This window comes from Medicago truncatula, chromosome 2 (assembly GCF_003473485.1).
Source record: "Medicago truncatula cultivar Jemalong A17 chromosome 2, MtrunA17r5.0-ANR, whole genome shotgun sequence".
Lineage (NCBI taxonomy): Eukaryota > Viridiplantae > Streptophyta > Magnoliopsida > Fabales > Fabaceae > Medicago > Medicago truncatula.
In genome coordinates, this window is record NC_053043.1 from 31,906,901 (window position 1) to 31,930,301 (window position 23,401).

Consider the following 23,401-nt stretch of genomic DNA (forward strand, 5'->3'; position numbering starts at 1 on the left):
ACAGACTCAAATATAAAAAACATTACAAAAGTTCCAAAATTATAGGCGATCGTTCTAATACTCATTCTTTTTGCTGCTAAAACCTACTGAAATTGATTAAAAAACATGCTAAGAATAATGTAAGATGACTTGTCATCATTATCCTATTGTGAGTGTGTTGCTGATACAGGATATATCCCCAAGTCGGGGGAGCATGACAGATGGGTGTGGAATCTAGATGAAGCTAGTGGATGCTCTGCCATGTTCGTTTACATAGTTTTGCAACATGATAATAATAATCCATCATTCAAAAGTGAGATGGCACGAACTGTAATAAATATTTGGGGCAACAATGTACTGTTAAATTAAGGGTGCTTGCGTGGAAATTACTGTATAGAAAGCTTGCAACCTGATAAGCGCCTAAATTTTGTGAATTTACATATATATTTTAGGGCACTTATCAATCAACTTATTTAGAAAGAAACCTAGAGAAAACCCTTAACTTTTTGTACATATGAAAAACCTAGGTCAATTATGAATTTCTTGTACTTTCGACCTTTTTTCAATACATTTTTTAGTGTTTGAAAGATTAAGCAATGAAGAGACAAGCTAAGAAGCAACGAAGTCCAAGATGAGCCATTTTGTCCAGCGATATGAGAAATGGTCAGGTGAAATGATCACTCCCATCATGAATGTTTGTTTGGTTTCTATCAAGACTTTTTGCTATGTTATTCTCGGTTTTTAGTAGACTTTAGAGTGAGCTAATCATGGTTTTCAGAATAAGTCGGCCTACCGTAAACCATGATTAGCTCTCGGTTTTAATAAAAGCAATCTTCCATTGCCTCAAAAGTCACAACACACATATATAAATGGATCAATTAATCTCCAGAACTTTGAGAGCAACTAAAATTTGTATTTAAATGTAAAGTAAAATTTGTCTCAGACCAATTCCAAATTATAGGAAAGAAAAAATAAATAAATAATAAAATAAATAATTTGAGGTATTTATAAATGTGTGAAGCTAGCTTATAATTTAATTATAACAGAACATGTAAAGCTTTAGGTAAAGTCTCATGAGCAGAAAACGATGGAGTATGCATGTTGAATTCAGTTGAAATGAATTGAGCACTTTCTTCCATTGAAATTTTGTTGATTAATTGATGCAAAACTCTTTCTTGCTCTTCTCCATCACTCCATTCATAAATTTTAGCTTTAACAAGTGAAGGATCTTTGCATATCAAGTCCCATACAGGAAAATTCTTCCTTGGCATCACAAAGTCTTTTTCTTTAAGGCTTAAGCTTGGACAATAATCTCCACTACCATCACCAAGATAGATAAATCTTTTATTTTTCTCACTTGATATAGAGTCTTGGATTCTCTTTATGATTAGTCCCTGTAATGATTTGATGTAGAATAAGAACTTGGCATAAAACATTATATACATGACTAAAAAATTATAAATATTTTTTAAAAGACTCTAAAAAATAATAAAAACTTTTACAATTACGACGTATATAGATTTTATTTAGGGACGTATAAATATAGATAGATATTAGATATACACCTTGCACATGTTTGGAGGGCACAAATTACATGTGTGAGGAGGCTTGTTGAGATCATAGAAAGGCAAAATTCTCAATCTTCCTTCTTCATCAACATAACCTGGATTAGTGTTAATCTCCGAGAAACATTCCCTAATTCCAAAGTGCTTTAGAATTGTCTCAATGAAAAATGTGTTTGCATCACTTACAATCCTCAAATCACACCTGAATTTTTTTACAAAATGCAACCATATAATTCCCCTATAGAATTCTTTTAAAGTTTAAATAAGATCGGATTTTGTTTATATAAATAGATCATTCTTAATTTTGTCCCTCTAATTTTTTTTGAAAAAGCAATGGTCCCCAAACATTTTAGGTGCACAAATTTTCACATGATAAAATAAATTAAATGTAATATCATATATGGCGACTAAAAATAAAAGACAATATATTTATAAGACAAAATTTATTTTAATATGAGTTTTTAGTCCTTATAAATATATCATATTTTATTTTTAGCATCTATTGTATACGATGACATGTTTTCAGCATTTAACAACTAAGATAAATCTTTTGCCAAAAAAAACTAAGATCAAACGTACTACGGAAATGGGGACTATTCTTTAAAGAAATATTTTTGAGACTAAACAAACAAATGTTTGTTTATAGGATAAAAACTTATTTAACACTTCTTTTTAATACTATAATAATTTTTGTAGAGAAAACCGAAAAGAACAAAAACAAAAATAAATGGAGTTTATAGATACCCTAAAGCATTGGCTGCTTTGATAGCATGGATAGTTCTAGGGTGTATAGGAATCATCTTCAAAACTTGCACAATGTCTTCTATTGTTTTTCCATTAGAATGAAGCTCCATCATCATCCTATCCTATAAAGCAAAAACAACAAAACAAAAGAGGGTTAGTTAATATTTATGTCATATAAACACAATGTAGATTATATTATATTATATTATATTAGAATAGATTAGAGGGGGCAAAAAGATATATCATTTGAAAAAAAATAGAGCATAAAACACAAATGTTCGAGTAAATCAAAGGCTTACCATGAGATAGTTCAATGGCATGGTGGGAAAGAGTTGATTGAACAAATCATTGAAACCTAATTCATCAACAACCCAGTTATCGCTGTCACATTCAATAATGGTTTTGTCAAAGTCGAAAACCACTACAATACTAGCCATAATATGGTGACAAAGAAATATTTTGTTTGTTTTTAAAAAAACCAAGAATTTATTATACTGCAATACGTAGCACAAGACATGCAAATATAAGCACGTAAAGAAAGGATACAATTCAAAAGAAAGTAACAGCTAGTACACAACCAAAAACACAATTACAATCTAAAAACAAAGCCTAGCTAAAACATAAGGGAAATGATTAAGAAAAATGATTATTAGTGCCAACCATTATCCTACGAATAGTAACGAATGACGTGTATTTTTGCCAAAATAGAAATTTGTTTTTATTACCAACTTTCAAGTCATTTTAGTCAACACTAAATTAATCAACATATAAAAAAAATCAAACAGAATCAATGCGGTTTAGATTGGATCGGTTGTTGCGGTTTTTATGACAAAATACAATTTTTTGTTTTCAAAATCAAAATCATGTTACAAAGTTAAAAACAACTTATTTCTAAAAATGTTTCAAATTTCATACAACATTACGATTTTATTTTCTTCCAATAACATTGTAACAACATAGACCAAATTAAAAACATAGACAAAAAAGTAACCTCGATAAGAAATGTAAAAAACTAAGGTTTTATCATTCTCTAAATGTTCTCATTGAGTTTCTATGATTTAAGATATATCTAACATAAACAAGTCTGCAAAAGTGCAAACAAGAAACTTAACAAGAGTACAAAAAGTATGTCATTCTATAAAAGTTCTCGTTGAATTTATATGAATATTAGTTTGAGTGACATAAGTTTAATTAATATTTCTCTTATGTTGCAGTTTGGTGCAGTACCGTTTTAGTTCGCTTGATAAAATAAAACCACAAACCTAACCAAACAATAAAGTTGAGTAAAAAAAAATAAAAAATACATTCAAATTAAATGCAGTGTTTTGCATTTTGAGTTGCCTAAATGCGTCTACGTTTTATGGGAATTGTGAAGGGAAAGTGAAATGTGTGATTTTATCACCGTAAAAAACGTATCATGCATCATAAAGATCGTAAGTTTCATTATTGAAAACCTCACGGTAAATCAACTATGTGACTTATTACGTGACTTGTGATGATATGAATGTGCCTCTAATTATCAATTTGTGTTAATTGTTTATCTATTCATATGTTTCCGATATGCTATTATGTGATAAATGTCTAGCATGGTTATATATCATTATTGTACCCAAGTGCTATCCGTATGTTTATATGTCCTTGATTGTTATTTCATTCTTACATGTTGATATGTCTTTGGTTGTTCTCACATGTTCCAAGTTGATCTCACATGTTAATTATTTACACACCTCTATGTGTTAATATGCTTATAATTGTCGCCACATGATTAAATCCTCATATGTTTCTATATGATAATATATTTCTAAATGTTCCTAATTTTCCATAGTTCTTAAATGTCTAAGTGTCAATATGTCTCTAGATGATAAATGTGGTAATGCTCAATATATTGAAACATGATGAATGTCTATGTATGCCATTATGCAAACTATGAGAATATTTGTGAAGCTCTTCTTACTTATAAGTTATCTTACATGATTTTCGACTACTCATCCTTCAATGTTTGTATGTGCACGTTTGATTTTGTATAACGACATCACAACATTCACTAAGTGACTATCATATTATGTGGTTATTTAAGCAGAAAAGAAAACACTATACTTTAGTTATTGGAAAAGGTTAAGTCATATTCTTTATAGTAGGTGAAAGTTAAGAAAGTTAATTTTGTTTTTGCTATTCATTTGTGGTGGTCGAGCCCACTTTTTGCCTGGGCATTGGCTAATTTATTTCTGCATTCAGGTTCTGACTTTATAGATTTTAGTAGTCTTTTTAGTACGTCTTATGCTGAGAAAACTGCTAGTCAGTATTGATATAATTCATTTTTGCTTGTTAAAAAAAGTTTATTTTAATAAACATTCATTACTTTAATTCTAAGAGATTTTAAATTAAATAATTTTGCCAAAATGTTATGTGAAAGTGTAGTGTAGAATGTTGCGTCCTAGGAATAATATTTGAAAATGAAAAATAAAATAAAATTGATACTTTATTTAGGGTATCACATCTAGAGTTTTCAAGAACTATATTATCATAAAGTAAACTACTTGAATATGTGAAACAAATAAAATGGGCTAAGTTATATTTATGAATGAGAATTACTTACATGTGCTATAAATAGGGTTGTTTCAATATGTTTAGAGACATGAAAAAAAAAATATAATCCCCCATCTTAACCAACTAAGTTGGGCAAACAACTATAATTAGTTCTTCATATTGTATTATAACTAAATTGAACTTTTTTGCGGTAGTTATTTGCCAATTTTTTAGGCCTAAAGCTCAAGCATGTGTTACTTTGGCTTTGGGGTCCTGCGAATAAATAGAAAGATTTGTGAAATGTTAAGAACCAATATAAGGCGATCATGTAGGTTTTTTTTTAATCTACTTAAAACCATGTCTCAAAAAGAAAGGGGTTGGGTGATCATTTGATGTGTGAAACTCTTGACCGAAAATATTATGGGATAATATACATATTGAAACAATTAACAACAAGTTCTTGTTAGTAGCATGCAAATTATTTGGTTGTCGGTAGTTTGGACAATTTAGAAAGATCGGAATAGTAGAATCTTCAAAGGAAAGGAGGATAATTTGCTAGCGCTAGGTGAAAGGGCAAAGCTTCAATCTTTTTGGTGGTTGAAATCGAAATACGTTAATTTTGATTTTGACTATCAAAAATGGCAGCGGAGTCCTTTAACTTGCTTAAACTCAATTTTCTAGCTTGTAGTTCTTTGTTTTTGTGCGCCTTCTTGGCTTGTACATAATTTTTTGTGCTCTTTTGTGCCTAGGCGTTTTGGCACTCCTTGTACTTTAGCGCCTAGAGTTGTTTAATATATATTCCATTTTGGTTTTTTAAAAAGAAAAAACAAATTCTTGTTATTTTATTTGAATATTGATAGGATCTGAGAATCTATCTATCTATATATCTTTGTAAAGGAAACTTAAGTTGTTCTCATGCAAACTTTATGATGATGTGACACTTTAGAAAAACTTCCTATCATCTCAAATGTTTGTCTATAATATACTAAAACTCCCACCCTTTCTTATTCTATTAAAAAAACATTTTCTTTTCTTAACTACTTTCTATTCTTGGTTTTTGACATTTCCATCAGTTGCAAGAACAATATGCATCATATGTTCATTTAATTAAAATGATCGGTTACATTTCGAAATTATTCCTACTCTAGCCATTTTTTGCCTATATTTATAGTTTATTAGACAAAAACTTCATGAAGCTTAAGTATATATATTTGTAAGTTATTTTGTCTCTTCCATTACTTCAATTTCATTTTTTTATAGTTTTCATTTTTCTCTTCCAACTTCATGTGCATTTCCTTCTTATATTTGGTTATCTAATAAATATCCTTTCTTTTTAGGGTTTTGGAGAAAGTTGAGTTTTATTAAAACAACATTGCTTATGTGAAAAGGTGATTATCTTTACATTAAAATTGAAGTTTTTCATTATTATCTTTGTTAGACGTTGTATCATCTTTTGATTTTTATGTTGAACTATTTTTGATGATTTAGTAGTATGGGAAGGTTATATTCATCACCAAATTTTTTGTTATATTTGGAATTACTTCAAATGAAATTATATCTTTCTTTTTCTTTTGTTATTCTCTTATTTCTTTTATTTCTTTTCACAATCTATGATATAGCTGTATATTTTACTCCATAGGTATTCATTATCCCTCCTATCACATCATTATTCATTCAAAACTAATCTTTAAATTAACACATTTTAATTCCATTTTATCTATTGGTACTAAAAGCAATCTCATATTAATAGTGCTTCATTAGAAATTGTAAAATCAAACATTATAAAGCTAAATACTAATTCTACTCTTTTTTTTCCTGAAAAAAATGTTACAATTGGAAATCAAGCATGAGCATGTAAGTTCAATGGAAAATGAAAAATAACGTAAACTACTAGAACATTTGTTTTTATTTTTCCCTGAAAATTAGTGGTAGATGCTAATAGAGATGGAAAAAAGTAGATCATTTTTTTAGGGGACGTAGATCATTTTATTATTTAGGAAATTGAATTATATATCATCTATGTAATGCTAATATAGAGTAACATTCTACAATTTTGAAAAATATAACTGATAAGTGTGTCCTTTAAACTTACATGGTTTTTTATAAGTATAATCATCGCTTTTGTTATTTGGAATCCCCTTATATAAAATCACACTATTTTTTTTTTGGTCAAATAAAATCACAATCTATCTATCTATCTATATCTATTCATGTATCCATCCATCTATCTATCTATCTTCTATATATATATCCCTCAATTCTAAACTTGGGTTATCTATAGACAAGCATTGTGCCTATGTGGCACCTCTAAAAACACTTCTCATCAACTAAATTTGATTCATTCTTAAGCTAAGATTATTATTATGTCTATGTGGCACCTTTAAAAACATTTATCATACTCTTTTATAACTTTCTACTCTATATTATCTTCATTAAATGTAAACAATGTCACTTCTTAATTCTTTATTCACTCATTTTCTGTCGGTTACAAATTGTTCATGCATATGATGATGAGTAGTACATTGTAAAGACCATTTTTAAAACCTAAGTTGAGTTAAAAAAAAAAAAAACTTCTCATTCATTCTAATTCTGTTGGTGTCATTTTAGTTGCTTAACCATTATTAATCACCATATTTTATCTATTCTTGATTTTTTTACATTTTTTTTACATTTTCCATCTGTTACACTCTATCATGTCAAATTAATATAGGTTACACTTTAAAATTATTCCTATTCCTATTATATCCACTTTTAACCTATAGATTATTGTATTCAAAGTTTATTTGACAAACTTTATACGAAGCTTATGTGTATATATTTGGAACTTATATTATCTTTTCCATTCCTTCTGTTTCATTTTTTTTTTTTTTTTTTATTTTTTTTTTTTTTATAGTTTTCATATTTCCCTTCTCTATTCACGTTCATGTTGTTCTAATATTTTTTATTCTTTAATAAATATTCTTTCTTTGAAGTTGCAGGTTTGGGAAGAGGCTTTTGTTGAAAGAGCACTTCTTATATGAAAAGGTAGTTATCTTTGTATTAACTTTAGTTAATCTCAAGTTTGGATTATGCCTGTGTTACATTTCTATAAACCTCATCACCCTTCTTGAAAAATCTGTCACCTTTTATATTTTAATTCTTTCAAATTAATAAGTTATATAACCTCCATTGTATGAATTTTATATCTATTGATATTAACTCCTCAATATTGATTTTTGACATTTTGCATAGCTATTTTTTTTTCTAAGCTTATGTGTATATATTTGTAACTTATTTTATCTCTTCCATAGAAAGTGCTCTAACCACAACTTTGTAAACTAAGTTTGAGTTATCCAAGAACTAGAAATGTGATGATGTGACACATCAAAAAATATTATTTGATATTATTTTCAACTTTTATTCATAAACAAGGTGGAATTATATCACGGGAATGATGTTATGATAGTGGTTTGTTTTTCTACTATCATGCATGTCGCTAAAATAAGTTTCTCAAGCATTTGAAGAAGTTAGTTTCAAAGATAGCAAATTAATTTTATTATTTTGGAAAAGGGTCACAAATAATATTGATTTAACTGAATCACGACTCTAAGAATTCTAATGCATAGATTTCATACCTCAGATAGTTTTTATAAGAGTAGTGATATTTGAACAATCATTTCATACAACTTTTGGTGATAACTTTTTTTTCTCTCTTTTCATTGGTTAAAAACAATTGAGAGAGAAAAAGGAAGAGAGAGAATAAGATGATAATGTGAGTATGATAGAGGAAATTGTCAAAAAGTTATCACAAAATGGTTGTACAAATATCATTTCTTTTTTTATAATTAGTGGGACATTAATTTTATTAGCGTTGGTTGTTGATTTAATGATATATAGTTGTACTTTGTGCAAGACTTCAACAGGAACTATGTATTACCATGTGAGTATGATAGAGGAAATTGTCAAAAAGTTATCACAAAATGGTTGTACAAATATCATTTCTTTTTTTATAATTAGTGGGACATTAATTTTATTAGCGTTGGTTGTTGATTTAATGATATATAGTTGTACTTTGTGCAAGACTTCAAGAGGAACTATGTATTACCTCCGTCCTTAATTATAAGGCCCTTTTGAAAAAATAACGGGAATTAAGATAGTGAATATTTGTATTAAATATGTTTGTAATTACTATTGTTTTTACAATTTTATCCTTTAAGAAAGAGGGCTGGCTTATGTTTTCAACATTCTATTTATTGCTGATTGAAGAAAAAGATGTATAATAAATAGGTGCATGTATGTAAAGAAATAATTAATGTAGTTGGAAATAGAAAATGAGTCTTATAAAAAGGGACAAAAAAAATTCTCAAAAGGGTCTTATAATTAGGGACGGAGGTAGTATGTTTTTGCTTTAAAAAAAGGGGGATGTTTGACTTAATTATATGTATTAATTGGTCTGTTTAGCAAACTAGCAATATATTGTTTCGGTTTACTTTCTTCATTTTTTTTTTTATGATTACTTTTTTCATTCTATAATTTGAACAATAAAAAGCTATATAATTTTAAAAGTTTTTCTTTAAGTCTTAGGCCCCGTTTGGATAAACAGCTTATATAGATGCTTATAGGATTAGGGCTTATAACATTATAGCTTACATCATAAGCTCTTATACTTGATAAGCTATTTAAGTTTGGATATGTACACTAAAAACTACTTACATAAATTGAAGTGTTTGGATGTGACATTACATAAGCAATTATCGAAATTTTAAATATTTTTAATTTAACAAAAAAATCAAAGAATTGAACCACAATTATAAAGATTTTTTTGATAAAATTAATCAAGATGTAAAAAACAATATTATAATATATTAATTATAATTACATATATAGTATAATCAATATTCGTCCTTAAAAAAATATCAATATTCATATAAGACAAAATTAACATTCGAGGTGTAAATAAATAGTCTAAACATCATCATACACAAGTATATTAATGTACAGTTTGTTACCAAAAAAAGATAAGTTAAGTTTGTTTTTTTTATTCAGTTTCATTTTGTTACGTAACAAAAAAAATAATAAAAATCTTCCTTAAAAAAAATCTTAGTTACGTGTGTTACTTTAGTAAGATAAGTATATAACAATTTTGTTACTCATGCACAACCAAAGATAACTAACATTATAATTAAAATATATGTTTTTTTTTTCTAAAAAAATAAAAATAAAATAAAAATATATGTTTTGAAAAAGTGGATCCAGAGAGAATCGAATGAGGTTACATAAATTCATAAGCTCCTTGTTAAGCCGGAGGGTAAGCTGAAAATTTAGGCTTATTAAAATATGGCATAAGCAGCTTATGAAACTATGATAAGCTATTTTTATTTATTTATCCAAACATCTTTAAAAAGACTTATGGGAGTAGATAAGTCCACATAAGCTCAAAATAAACCAATCCAAACGGGGCCTTAGATTAACGATACCCATGCATACGCGTATTTTTCTGTGTTCATAATATTCAACATGTTATATTGTTAGATAAACTGAAATTAAGATAGTAGTTAACACCGTTTACAATATTGATAAAACTTAGTTAAAAAATGTTTATTAAGTATAATTTTTTATACCATAAAATATATATAGTCCCTTGAATAAAAAAAAAAAAAAAAACTTAAAAAGTATAGATAAGTGGAAAAATGCCATGAGTTTTTGCATAACTTTTTTGTTTGACCCTTTTATGGATGGACCTTTCTTTGGTTCTGTTTTATTTTTAATGGCTGAAAAATATGATTTATTTTTTTATGTTATATATCATTTGGACTTAAGGAAACATGAGTGAGATTGGAGTTGAAGTCAATGGTACTGAATTATGGAATGTTCAAAATGTCGATGTTCATTATTGGAAGCATAAGGTTATTGCTTCTATTTTGGATGGAAACAATGTTTTGGTTAGTGGCATTTACGAAGTTTTTTTTTTTGTTGTTTTCATGTTATTAAGCTGTTGTTGATTAATTTTAATTTGTATGCTTTCTTTACAAATCTACTGTAGCATTTTCCTCGACGTGTTGCTGAGAATTGTTTGTATATCAATCAATCTAAAATTCTGCTTTTTGATGAAGACGGTAAATCTTATGACTGCGATGTTCACACTACATCAAAAAACATGCATCAGAAATACATAGGGAGAGGATGGTACAACTTTGTTCTTGAAAAGGACTTAAAAGTTGGTGACGTTATTTTGTTCACGGTCAATAATCCTCCTAATCAAGTGTATGCTACCGTCGTTAACTGGGACTGGGACTGGGACTGATTTATGATCGAATGTGGTGGCTCAAGGTTGTTTGTATGATTATTTTTAATATAATATTTAAGTTCGAAGGTTTGACCAAAAAATGATTATTACAAAGCCTAATTGAGATATAAAATTTCTACCAAAAGAAAAAAGAGAAAAAAAATACCATAAGTATAAATAATAGGGTATACAAAAACAATAAGAAAAAAAAATACACAACCAAGCCAGACTTGAATATTAAACAAAAGGTCAATCACGGGTGAAAAACATCATAAGAACGACTCACCGTTCGTCTCCTTTCCAAAAATCCTTTTGTTTTGGACCTTTAGGCCCTTCCCTTGGACCCCAATTCATCTCATAGTTAAGCCAAGGTGGCTCTCTAATTTCTGATCCCAAATATTCAGCAGCAACTATTTCATACCCTTTAACCATATCCATCACCAAATCACTCTTACATGCATCATTCCTTATACCAAACCCTCTAACACCTTGCATAACACACCCTGGCCTAGGAAACAATGCATGACCATGCAATGAAGAATAAAGCACAGGCCTATTACCATTTTTAAACTCAAGGTCACATGCATCAACCCATTGACCCTTGCTATGTTGTGATAAATAAACCATCCATAATTCTCCACTAAAGTTGCTTACCCTTAATGTCACATGCTCCCAGTCTCCCACATGTTCACCTTTAGTCCTCAATGGAATGTTCATGAATGCAACTTTTGCTCTTGCACCCCCATTAAATGGATAGAAAACCCACATGACTAAATCAGTGAAAGTTCCTCCAAGCATTGGTTTTACATGAACATAAGCTTTGGAACTTTGTAAATCTCCTTTTTTGACTCTTTCTTTCGCAGCTTCATCCATAGGCAGGTCCAACCAATAGCTAGACATACCTATGGATGAACATCCTTGAGGAAGGTTCGATCCCGTTGGTTCGATTGGACTCACATTGATGACACCATCTCTTTTTTCGCAGAGTATTGTCCCGTTTATGAAAAACCATTCCACGGAGGAAGGAAGGTACTTATCCATAGGATGCAAGTACATATATGGAGAGTAAGCCTTGATTAATGTCTCAATTTGGTGTAAATTAGGCATGGAAGAAAATTTAATAGCATTGGTATTTTTCAAACAAACAATAGGCAAAGTTTTAGAATTTTTCCTTCCACATTGAGCAAGGAAGGTTCCTACATAAACACCTTTAGCTTCAACACCTCTCTTCATTGGTCTAACATCATAAACATTGAACCTCTTGTTTTCTGTTCTCCAAAGCTTTATTGACTTGTATTTGACACATTCATCAGTGAGGTCTGATCTAACACACATGATTTTGTCTAGTGAAGGCTTCTCTTGGGAAGTAGTAACAACATGGCCAACAACTTTGTAGCCATCAGGTGCTATTGGTAACCAAATATAACCTCGTATATCTTGTCTGTTTTGAAGAGACTTTATGTTACATACCAATTTGTAATTAAGTGGTTTTTTTAAAGCTCTATTTGTGGTTGAAGAGTTATCTTTACCTACAAGAACCCAACCATGAAGAGGTTTGTTGTTTGGTTGGCAATAGTATCCTAAAACAAAGAAGCCTTCAGATAAACCTGTTGGTTCAAAAATTGTAACTCCAAGATCATCTGGTCCACCTTCATTGGTTGTCCAAACTTTGTTGAATGTTGAAATTTGTGACACTAATAAACCACCACCAAGGTCAATGATGCCACTTGCAAATCCATCACCTTCAAATAAAATGATAAGCAAAAATAAAATCATCACAAAATAAAAATAAAAAAAATGCTAACTACATTGCTTATCTTACAATTATTAGAGAATATATATCGAATAAAGCGAATAGGTGTATAAATCTAGGAATCATTGACACCAATATCAGACATGACACTGACACATCGAGACCAGTGATAGTTTAAGAAAATAAAATAATTAAATATAACCACATGCGTTGGTGTCAAACACAAAATACACATTCAATCTGAAGTTTTGGTGCTAAATATGTATAAATCATGTGATTCATACCTGGTGGCAAAACTGGTATATCAGAAGGAAGCTTAAATGAGGTTTCAATGAGTGGACTTCTCTTTTTCTTGGAATTGCTATGAGAACTCAACATTGCTAAGTGTTATTGTCTAGAAAGGCTGAAGACTGAATGTTATTCAATATATATATATATGACTATTGTTACGTAAAATTAAAAGAGGTGCACTTTGCATGAAGCATATTCTTTTCTTGTAACTTTGCTGCAAACATAGGTTTCGTAAAATGACAATAGTATTAATATAACAGAAGAATAATCCTTGAAATATGAAAAAGTGAAGTCCTATATTAATTATCCCCTAGTTTATATATAGATAATCAAGCACCTTCCTTGCTTGGTCTTAGAGATATACTTCCAATAAGAATAATCTTCTTTTCCTTTAGAAATTTCATGACTATTCTAGATGCTGTAGATGGCGTTAACCAAATTGTATCAAATTACAAATAACTAATAGATTGAGAAAGGAAAGTATATTTTTGAATCAAAGATAAGGTTGATTTGGTGAAAAGAGAGCTTGTAATTATTCATTTACTGCACAACATTGCATATTTCATCTTTTTCTTTAATTGGTTGGTACTTATTCTGTTCAAAAACATTTGTGCAAGACATTTAGAATGTTGAAAAATGCTACATATAATATAAAACATGTAAATTGTAATAACCCCAAATATAAACATTACTTCAGTTATTGATGATTACATAAAGTTGCCTAGTATGTATGTAACTAAATGACCTTTCTGCATATGAATATATAGAAATTCCTCCAGATTATATCCTTGAACCAGAACAAATGCACCAGAGTTAATAAGAGTGTTGGTCAAGTAACTGGAAAAACAACTTTAAAAATCATTAATAAATTTAATTTAGCCTTTATAAAATAACAATCGTTTGTTTATATAATAATTGTTTTTAATAAAATTAATGAATAATGTCACAATAATATATTATATATATATAGACTATTTTGGCTTTTTTCTGATAAAATTTTGTATATTGTAAAAGCATAAAATACTGTAAAAGCTTAAGGAAAACCTTGGCGTAACGATAAAGTTGTTGTTACAAGGTAAGTTTGTGTACAATTTGTATATTAAAAAATGACATGAAAAAAAATAAAGGATAAAATCATTGTCTAAAATTAAGTTAAAAGACGATGAATGTAATTTTAGTATTTTACGAATAACTTATAAACTATTTTCTTTTCCCCCACAAGGATAAATCACTATCTGTTGAGTCAACACCAACAAGTTGCTCTCTTATGTTAGAGTTCAACTTAATCATTCACAATTTTCTCGTGGTCCAATTTAATTTTTGACAATTTCTTTCAAACTAGTCTCTAACCTTTTTATATTGTGACAAATTATTCCATTTGTTAGAATGAGCCGGAGCACCTGACAAGGATATGTACTAATGTGTCTTTAGTATAAAAATGTCAATGATTAATTTGTGCATTCCTTTTTATTTGAGACTAAATTGAACGTAAAGAAAATTATGAAATTTAATGTTTACTTCGATATAATTCTACAAATCAAATCACACCCAAATTGAACAAAATTCTCATAAGCATTTAAGAGAATTCATTTTACACCAAACACCCTCAAATGGATAGATCATAGATTGACTATGTTTGTTGGTTGACTTTGGAACAAACAATTGTGGACATAAACTCAGAATCACAAGTCCACAGCCCAAAATAATCATACAACCTAATTCAGTCTCTACTTTTCCTTGTTTGTTAACATGGCAGATTCATTTCTCTTTGATATTGCTGATTCACTCCTTGAAAAGCTTGCTTCTTATGCTCATGAAGATCTACAAGGGATCAAAGACACTTTGTCAATTGTCAAATGTGTGTTATTGGATGCTGAAGATAAGAAAGAGCGAAACCATGGGCTGCGTGAATGGTTAAAGCAAATTCAAGACATATGCTACAATGCTGAAGATGTGTTCGATGATGTCGAGTGTCAAAACTCGCGAAACCAACTTGTTCAAGCTTCTGGCAGCAAAAGGATGAAGGTAGGACACTTCTTTTCTTTGCCTTTTTTTCGTCTTAGGATTGCTCATCGAATTAAAGATGTTAGAGATAGATTGGATAAGGTAGTAGCTGATGGGAATAAGTTTGGTCTTGAGAGAATGGATTTTGTTGTAGAAAAGAGAGAAATGACTTATTCTCATGTTGTGCTTTAGATGTTATTGGAAGGGATAGTGAAAAGGAAGAAATTATCAAGCTCTTGATGCAACCCTGTTGTACTCACCGAGGTGAGGAGGGCAATAAAAGTCTCTGTGTTATTCCTATAGTGGGAATTGAAAATGTGGGTGTGTGTGTCATATGATTTTGACATTAGGCAGATAATTATTAAAATGATTAACTCAACTTCAACTTCAACTCAAAGACCAGTTTTGGCTCTTTCTCACCAAGAAAACATTGAACACTTTGATATTGAGCAATTAGTGAGTCGTCTTAGACATAAGCTTTCAGGTAAAAAGTTTGTACTCGTCTTAGATGATATATGGGATGATAACCGTTCAAAATGGATTGAGTTGAAAGATCTGATAAAAGTTGGTGCAGTAGAAAGCAAAATCTTAGTGACAACACGTAGTAACTTGATTGCTTCGATGATGGGAACGGTTCCCATGTATACTTTAAAAGGTCTTTCTTTGGATAATTGTTTGTCTCTCTTTGTCAAATGGGCATTTAAGGAAGGAGAAGAAGTAAAGTATCCACATCTATCGGAGATTGGAAAAGATATAGCGAAAAAATGCCGAGGGATTCCATTAGCAGTGAAAACGTTAGGAAGTTCACTCTTCTCAAAATTTGATTTAGATAAGTGGAAGTTCGTCAGGGACTCCCAAATATGGAATTTAAGGCAAAACAAAGATGATATTTTACCTGTGCTTAAGTTAAGCTATGATCAAATGCCATCCTATTTGAGACATTGTTTTGCTTATTTTTCCCTTTTTCCCAAAGATTATCTTTTTACTCTTGGTGAAATTTGTAATCTATGGGATGTATTTGGATTAGTTCAATCACCAAATGGAAGTCAAAAGCTAGAGAACATTGCAAGAGATTATATAGATGAGTTACATTCAAGATCATTTCTTCAGGATTTTGAAGACTTTGGCCAGACATGTGTTTTCAAAGTACATGATTTGGTGCACGATCTTGCAATGTATGTAGCAAAAGACGCATTTGTGGTGGTAAACTCCTATACTCAAAATATACCTGAGCAAGCAAGACATTTATCAATTGTTGAAAATGACTCACTTGGTCATGCTTTGTTTTCCAAGTCGAAAAGTGTGAGAACTATTTTGTGTCCCATCCAAGGAGTAGGTGTCGATAGTGAAACTCTCTTGGATTCATGGATATCAAGATACAAATACTTGCGCTATTTAGATTTAAGTGATTCTTCATTTGAGGAGCTGCCTAATTCGATTTCTAAATTGGACCTTCTTCGAGTTCTCATTCTTTCTCGCAACAGCAAAATCAGAAGACTTCCTCATTCTATATGTGAACTCCAAAATTTGCAAGAGTTGTCAGTCAGAGGATGCATGGAGCTTGAAGCATTGCCTAAAGGACTAGGGAAGCTAATCAACCTTCGACAATTGTTTATAACAACAAAGCAATCTGTTTTGTCACATGATGAATTTGCAAGCATGCACCATCTTCAAACTTTGGGTTTTCATTATTGTGACAATTTGAAGTTTTTCTTTTACGCTGCACAACAACTCGCTTCCCTTGAAACATTGTTTGTTCAATCATGTGGGAGCCTAGAGGTCTTACCTCTATATTTTTCCTAAATTACAAACTCTGTTAATTTCGGACTGTGAGATGTTAAATCCATGGTTATGTAATGAATGCCCAATCACAAACTTAAGCTTGATGAAACATCTGTATCTTGGGGATTTTCCAAGTCTTTTGACGTTGCCTCATTGGATTTTAGGTGCTTCAAACACATTACTTTCCTTGGTAATTAAAAATTTTCCAAACCTTAAGTCGCTCCCCGAGTGTCTATCATTCTTGACTTGTCTTAAGAGGCTTCAAATTGTTGACTGTCCTCAACTGTTGAGTCTTCCAAATGACATGCATCACCTCATTGTCCTCAAATACTTGGGAATAGACGGTTGTCCTGAATTGTGCCGAAAATGTCAGCCTCAATTTGGTGAGTACTGGCCCATGCTTTCTCATGTCAAACACGTTTTCATTGGAGATCCAAATGGAAAGGAAAACTGAAGTCGTCATCTGCCTTTAAGGTAAACAGATTGATTATTTTGTCACTTTTAAGTAAATCTTTGGGACGTATCTGTTTTCTTTGAATTTTATTAGAGCAAGGCAAAAATGACAAGAAGGAAGCTGATATAGAAAATAAGCCAGAGGTTACTTAGCGTGCAAGCTACATCTTGTAAATGTGAATTTAGTGTGCATTTGTGTTTCATTTAGCTTGTATTAGGTTTGTTACAAGTTAGTTATGCTTAGGTGTCACTTCTAGCTTGTATATAAGCCATTACCTGTAACAGAATCTGATTCATTCAATAATAATCACATTTCACAATCTCAGCTTTTCATGGCAATTGAGTTCTTAGAAATTTGAATAACCATGGATATTTTTAGAGTTTTAAGTATTAATATACTTACACATCCACCCAATGTATCTAACAATATGCGTAGTCTGTTTTTTCTGAAAATTTGCACCATTATTTTTCTGGGCAATCGGTTATACTACTACTGGATCTGTGTGTTTCAAAGCATGGAATGGTAGTCAAAATCATAGAAGAAAGTTGAGACTAGAAAACAGTAATTAAGAGTTGAAATATAGTTATTTTGGGATCTTATTTGCAAGGTTATGCTAGGGTAGCTGTCATTTTCTGCATAATTACCGACTTGTTTTTAAAAATTGAATACTGATATTTAAGACTCTAAATCACATTCGTGGGACTTTCGTATCATTTGGTGCAAGTTTACAGTTTATAGATTACTTAACAAGTTAGCTAGTGTATTTTGAATGTATCGGCTGAAAGAAAAATCTGTTTTGTTCAGATTGAGAACATAAATTTTAGTAAAACATACTATTAGGAAAAGCTTTTTAAGTAGCATTTAGTTTCTTAAGTTTTGACATTGATAGACCAAAGATATAGAGCATGAAAAGTGACAAAAGTTCAAATTTTGATCGTTATCTGAGCCAATTGAGAAGTCTGCAAAAGATCGATTTCTAACACAGTTTTTGTGTCAACTATAGTTTCAACAAGGTGTACATCATACAAACATAAACTTTGGTAAAATATTTGGGCAGAATCTAACATGATTTGCATATTTTGAGCAGTATATCGTCAGCTAGAAGCTCACTTAACTTGTGTGAAGGATGTTTGAAAAACATATAGCCTTTTGTGGTTCTCCCATTTTTGTATAGTTGTTCTATTAAATTTAGTTTCATTAAGTTTTAAATCCATATCTATGAATATAGGACTTAAATTTTAAGGAATTCATCTAGACTTGAATTCTGCATAATTGACTTCTTTAAGTGATATTGGACTTGTGATAAACAAGGAAATAAAATTTTGAATTTGGTCCTTAATACAATTGTAGTAATTATTACAAGTTATGAAGCCCCACAAAGACATGAGCATGATAGGGCCTAGGAATGAGATTTTCTGCATGGAGAAATTCTGTTTGATGCATAATGCAGTGGTGTAAGTCAAATTCAAAGGACTTTAAACTAAGTTTAAAAAGTTAAATTAAAACCATTAGTCAACTGATATGATAAACACAGCTTCGAATTGGAGGTTAGGGTCTAGATCCCAATTTGGTTGTAAGAGAGCCAGAGGCTAAGCATTGCTATGTGAATTGATGTTTACTCCAGATTTGATGTTATACTGATTTTTTTTTTTTTTTTTATTTTGGTAGTGCTTTGATGTTATACTGATTGATTAAAAACTATGTAACCTCTTATACAATTGCACCAATAACATTATTCTTAATGAATTTTGAACTTTGTAAGAATCAATCTAACTAAAAAAGTCTACAAAATTCAAACTTCATCACCATTCCAATTACCCTTTTCCTTTGGACCTGTTGGTCCTTCCTCTCCCAGCAATTCTTTTGGTAAACCCATAATAATTTTTTCAAAAACATCTTTTAACTTCCCAGGCAATAACTTCTCAACATTCTTCAACTCATCATCTAGACTATAGTCCACATGTGGACCCCATTCCCTAAAAAAATTCAACCATGCTGGCTCTTTAACTTCAGACTCCAAATACTCAGCAGAAACCAATACATATTTTCCCATATCCATAACATTGCTACCTTTATCAGTATCATCTCTTGCACCTACTCCATTTTTCCCTAGTAGATGAAGGCCACCATGTGGATATGATGCATGACCATGCCGAGAAGCATAAACCACAGGTCTTTGTGTCGGAAAATCAAAACTGCTATTATCCATTTGAAACTCAAGTTGAGATGCATCAACCCATGAACCACCATTATGTTGAGAGAAATAGACATGCCATAACTGACCATCCAAGTTACTTACCCTTAATGTCACATGCTCCCAATCACCAACATGTTCACCTACTTTTCCCAATTTAACATTTATAAACTTTATTTTAGCTTTTGCAGGTCCATTGAAAGGGTAAAAAACCCACATGGCAATATCAGTGAATGTTCCTCCATACATTGGTTTCACATGTACATATGATTCTGCACTTTGTAGATTACCTTGCTTGACCCTTTCTTTGTTTGCATCATCAACAGGTAGGTCAAGCCAATAGGCACCATCATTGTTAGGATCCTGAGGAAGGTTAGTACCATTTTGTTCTATTGGAACAGGATTTGACTCTTCACCTTTCTTGTATAGTAACGCTCCATTGGAGAAAAACCAATTGACAGAGGAAGGTAAGTATTCTTCATCAGGATGTAAGTATAGGAATGGAGAGTAAGAGTGGAGTAATGTCTCAATTTGTGTTTGATTAGGCATGATTTGTGAAATAGAATTGAGATTCTTCAAACACGAAATTGATGGAGGGTTAGTATTCCCACCATTTTGAGCAACGAAGGTGCCAACGCGAACACCGGGAGCTTTACTTCCTCTATTAATTGGTCTAACGTCGTAGAAATTTAAGTCGTTTGATCCCCAAATCCATGTAGAAGACTCACATTGCTCAGTGAGGTCTGCTCTGACACACATGACTTTGTCGGGGGAAGGTTTGTCTTGTGTTGTGGTGACAACATGGCCTACAGCATGGTAGCCATCAGGTGCTATCGGTAACCAAATATACAAAGGGGAGTCTTGATCAACCATGACGGATGCGGTGTTTGATACTAATGTGTAATCAACTGGTGGCTTTAAAGTGCCATTAGTGGTACTTCCTGAAATATCCTTTGCTGCAAGAACATATCCAAAAAGAGGTTTGTTGTTGGGTTGGCTGTAGCTGCCTAACATAGAATATCCGTACCTCAGTCCTGTTGGTTCGTACACCGAGGCGCCTTGATCATCCGGTCCACTTTCGTAGGCGCCCCAAACTTTGCTGAATGTTGATGCTTGCATCACATGCAGCTCACCTAGATCAATGACTGTGTTTGCGAAACTGGTACCTGTATTTTGCAATTCAACACTTGCTACAGTTAGCCTGCATTTACTATCATGTACTACAAGAGGACAGAAAATTAAAATCACATAAACAATACCTTCGCTTGAAGAAGTTTGTGCAATAGGAAGCTTGAATGTGTGGTCAATGGGGCGAGAGCGTGATCGGGATACAGATCTCTTTTTCTTTAAGACATTCTTATTCTCTGCAAACGAAAACATGATGTAAGACAATTTACATAATGTGTTAATGCAATGAGAATGAGATGATTTGCTAAAATTTTTATCAACACAAGAGAAAAACTAATGCAAAAAAAAGTACTCGTTATCAAGTGCACATAGTAGCAAAATAAAACATGCACAAATATCAAGTCATTTATTTATTTTTGGAAATAAATATCAAGTTATTTTGTATGGACAATATTTTTTCATAAAAAACACGCCATATTTCATAAAATCGATCTCTAGTTAAAACGAACATTTCTTTTTCTGCAGAAAGAAGTTCACACCAATAAAAAAGGATGAGGAATTAATTTAGTAAACGGGTAGCATATAAAACTTAAAATTAGAAAAACATAAACTCACTTTTGACCGCCATAGTTTTTCAATTGTGAGACTTTGACCCCTAGTTAACTCATTTTCTGACTTGTATATTACCATATTTTTTAATTTATTATTTAAATAAAAATATTGACTAATTCAACACACATATTTATTAAAAATAAAAAAATGGATTAATGAATATTTATTTAGTATATACAAAATATTTTACTGCCTCCGTACCTAATTATAAAGCCCTTTTGAAAAAATAACGGGAATTAAGATAGTTGATATTTGTATTAAATATGTTTGTAATTACTATTGTTTTCAACATTCTATTTATTGCTGATTGAAGAAAAAGATGTATGATAAATAGGGACATGTATGTAAAGAAATAATTAACGAAGTTAGAAATAAAAAAGGGGTCTTAATAAAAAGGGACAAAAAAAATTCTCAAAAGAGTCTTATAATTAGGGACGGAGGTAGTACATTATAAATATCAATATATTATATTATTTTTATTTGCATAATTTTAAAACTATAGACCAAAACTTTAATTAAGTCAATTTTATTTTTATTCCTAAACATGAAACGAATCTTAAATTTCTAACAAAAAATGACAATTTCATAGTTTCACTTGACAAAGGAGAAAGGAACCAGATTATTTGGATGTGTAAGTTTTAACAATGTAATAATTTGTTCCTGTGAAAAGAAAGAAAACTATATGTACGTAATAACATGCGAGAATCTACACGTAATAGATTGAAGCTGCAACAAAATGTATGGTGCAAGTACACGTAAATTAACTTCTTAACGCATCATTCATATCACCAATTAAGTTCTATACACCATTTTGTTCAACTATAATCTATTGTTACGTATGGTTTTTTCACCCAACATCCCAAATGGTATATACCCATTTTTTCTATTTATTTTGTGGCTTTCTCCAAGAAAAACATTAAGCAAATAAATAAATATATGGTAACAATGGCACATAAGGTGTTACACGTTAGGCGCCGCCGTTGTGTTGTCTCTTTAGTTAGCTGATTGCGCGTCTTGTGCAGGTTAACCTTAATAAATAATATTTGTCGATTAAAAAAATATGGCATAGAAAAAAAGTACCTGAAATTTGATCAGTTGGTGCAGCTGTAGGAACCCCCATTGCTTCCATTGCTATGAAGAGCACAACACAAACACAAAGAATCCCCACATTCATGCCCATTTCTATAATCCCCACTTGAAAGCTCTAACACTTTAGCAAAATAAGCAGAAAGTTGTAAGTGATGGTTGTTACTGCCCAATTCTCAGCTCTATCCTATTATAAATATATAAGTGGTTTTGTGTGATCCACTCACGGTATCTCATTATTAAATTGAGTATCCTTTGAAAAGGTATGTCACTATTTTTTTCCTCAATTCTCATTTTCCACTTTTGGTAATGAAGATTCCTATTCTATATTTTATTTTTCTATGTTTACTCCTTTTGTCCCTTTCATTAAGCTTGAACTAATATGGACAATACAAAATAGCATATAATAATGTAATGTGTAAGACATTACATAATGGAGTCATTGGGCTACATTGATTGTATTCTTCAGTTACGATGATGTGTTGACTGAACAAAAAATAAGTTACGAGGATGTCGGTTTTTATGACGTAAATTTGCTTATTACTAGGTATGTAAGTTACACATATACCAAATACGGACGGAGGATACAACTGGAAGAATTGACTATGAAAGGCCATCAACATAGAAGTTTAAAAATATTATTAAATAATAATTATAGTGGTGGAATCTATGTAGTAATATACTCTTCCGATAAATAGAAAAGAAGATTTTTTTTTATTTTTTTTCAGATTTATTCAATAAATGACGTAGTTAGTTTATAGGGTTAAATGTATTTTTGGTCCCTATAAATATACTAATTTTTCGTTTTAGTCCCTCTACAATTTTTTTTCAACTTTTAATCCCTATAAAATTTTCAATCAATACTTTTGGTCCCTATTTTTAAGTAAATTTTTGTATTTTTTAAGGAAATTGTGCAGAAATGTATAGAATATTGTAAAAAATCACTCCCAAAAGAACTTAGAATTTTTTAACAAAACATGAATTAAATATGAATTCTAATTTTTTTTTGGGGGGAGAT

At 30.8% G+C, this 23,401-nt stretch overlaps 5 protein-coding genes across 5 annotated transcripts; 2 read left to right on the forward strand and 3 right to left on the reverse strand.

Annotated features, from left to right (window-relative positions):
• Window positions 1-1,016: 1,016 nt before the first annotated feature.
• Window positions 1,017-2,725, reverse strand: LOC11441709 (inorganic pyrophosphatase 2). Its single transcript, XM_003595783.1, has 4 exons — window positions 2,588-2,725; window positions 2,289-2,410; window positions 1,545-1,746; window positions 1,017-1,373 (listed from the first exon to the last, which is right to left on the reverse strand). Exons 1-4 carry the CDS (start codon window positions 2,723-2,725, stop codon window positions 1,017-1,019), a joined length of 819 nt encoding a protein of 272 aa, XP_003595831.1.
• Window positions 2,726-11,199: 8,474 nt separating this feature from the next.
• On the reverse strand, window positions 11,200-13,217 carry LOC11445525 (uncharacterized). The gene is made up of 2 exons (XM_003595785.4): window positions 13,117-13,217; window positions 11,200-12,821 (listed from the first exon to the last, which is right to left on the reverse strand). The coding sequence occupies exons 1-2, from the start codon at window positions 13,208-13,210 to the stop codon at window positions 11,362-11,364; spliced, it is 1,554 nt and encodes a 517-aa protein (XP_003595833.1). The 5' UTR covers window positions 13,211-13,217; the 3' UTR covers window positions 11,200-11,361.
• Window positions 13,218-14,611: 1,394 nt separating this feature from the next.
• Window positions 14,612-15,467, forward strand: LOC11444494 (putative disease resistance RPP13-like protein 1). Its single transcript, XM_003595786.4, has one exon. The coding sequence runs from the start codon at window positions 14,873-14,875 to the stop codon at window positions 15,317-15,319; it is 447 nt and encodes a 148-aa protein (XP_003595834.1). The 5' UTR covers window positions 14,612-14,872; the 3' UTR covers window positions 15,320-15,467.
• Window positions 15,468-15,484: 17 nt separating this feature from the next.
• LOC11440723 (putative disease resistance protein RGA3) lies at window positions 15,485-20,016 on the forward strand. The gene is made up of 2 exons (XM_024775977.2): window positions 15,485-17,383; window positions 19,884-20,016. The coding sequence occupies exon 1, from the start codon at window positions 15,494-15,496 to the stop codon at window positions 16,928-16,930; it is 1,437 nt and encodes a 478-aa protein (XP_024631745.1). The 5' UTR covers window positions 15,485-15,493; the 3' UTR covers window positions 16,931-17,383; window positions 19,884-20,016.
• On the reverse strand, window positions 19,047-21,036 carry LOC11418595 (uncharacterized). The gene is made up of 2 exons (XM_024775976.2): window positions 20,817-21,036; window positions 19,047-20,723 (listed from the first exon to the last, which is right to left on the reverse strand). The coding sequence occupies exons 1-2, from the start codon at window positions 20,935-20,937 to the stop codon at window positions 19,156-19,158; spliced, it is 1,689 nt and encodes a 562-aa protein (XP_024631744.1). The 5' UTR covers window positions 20,938-21,036; the 3' UTR covers window positions 19,047-19,155.
• Between the last annotated feature and the right edge of the window lie 2,365 nt (window positions 21,037-23,401).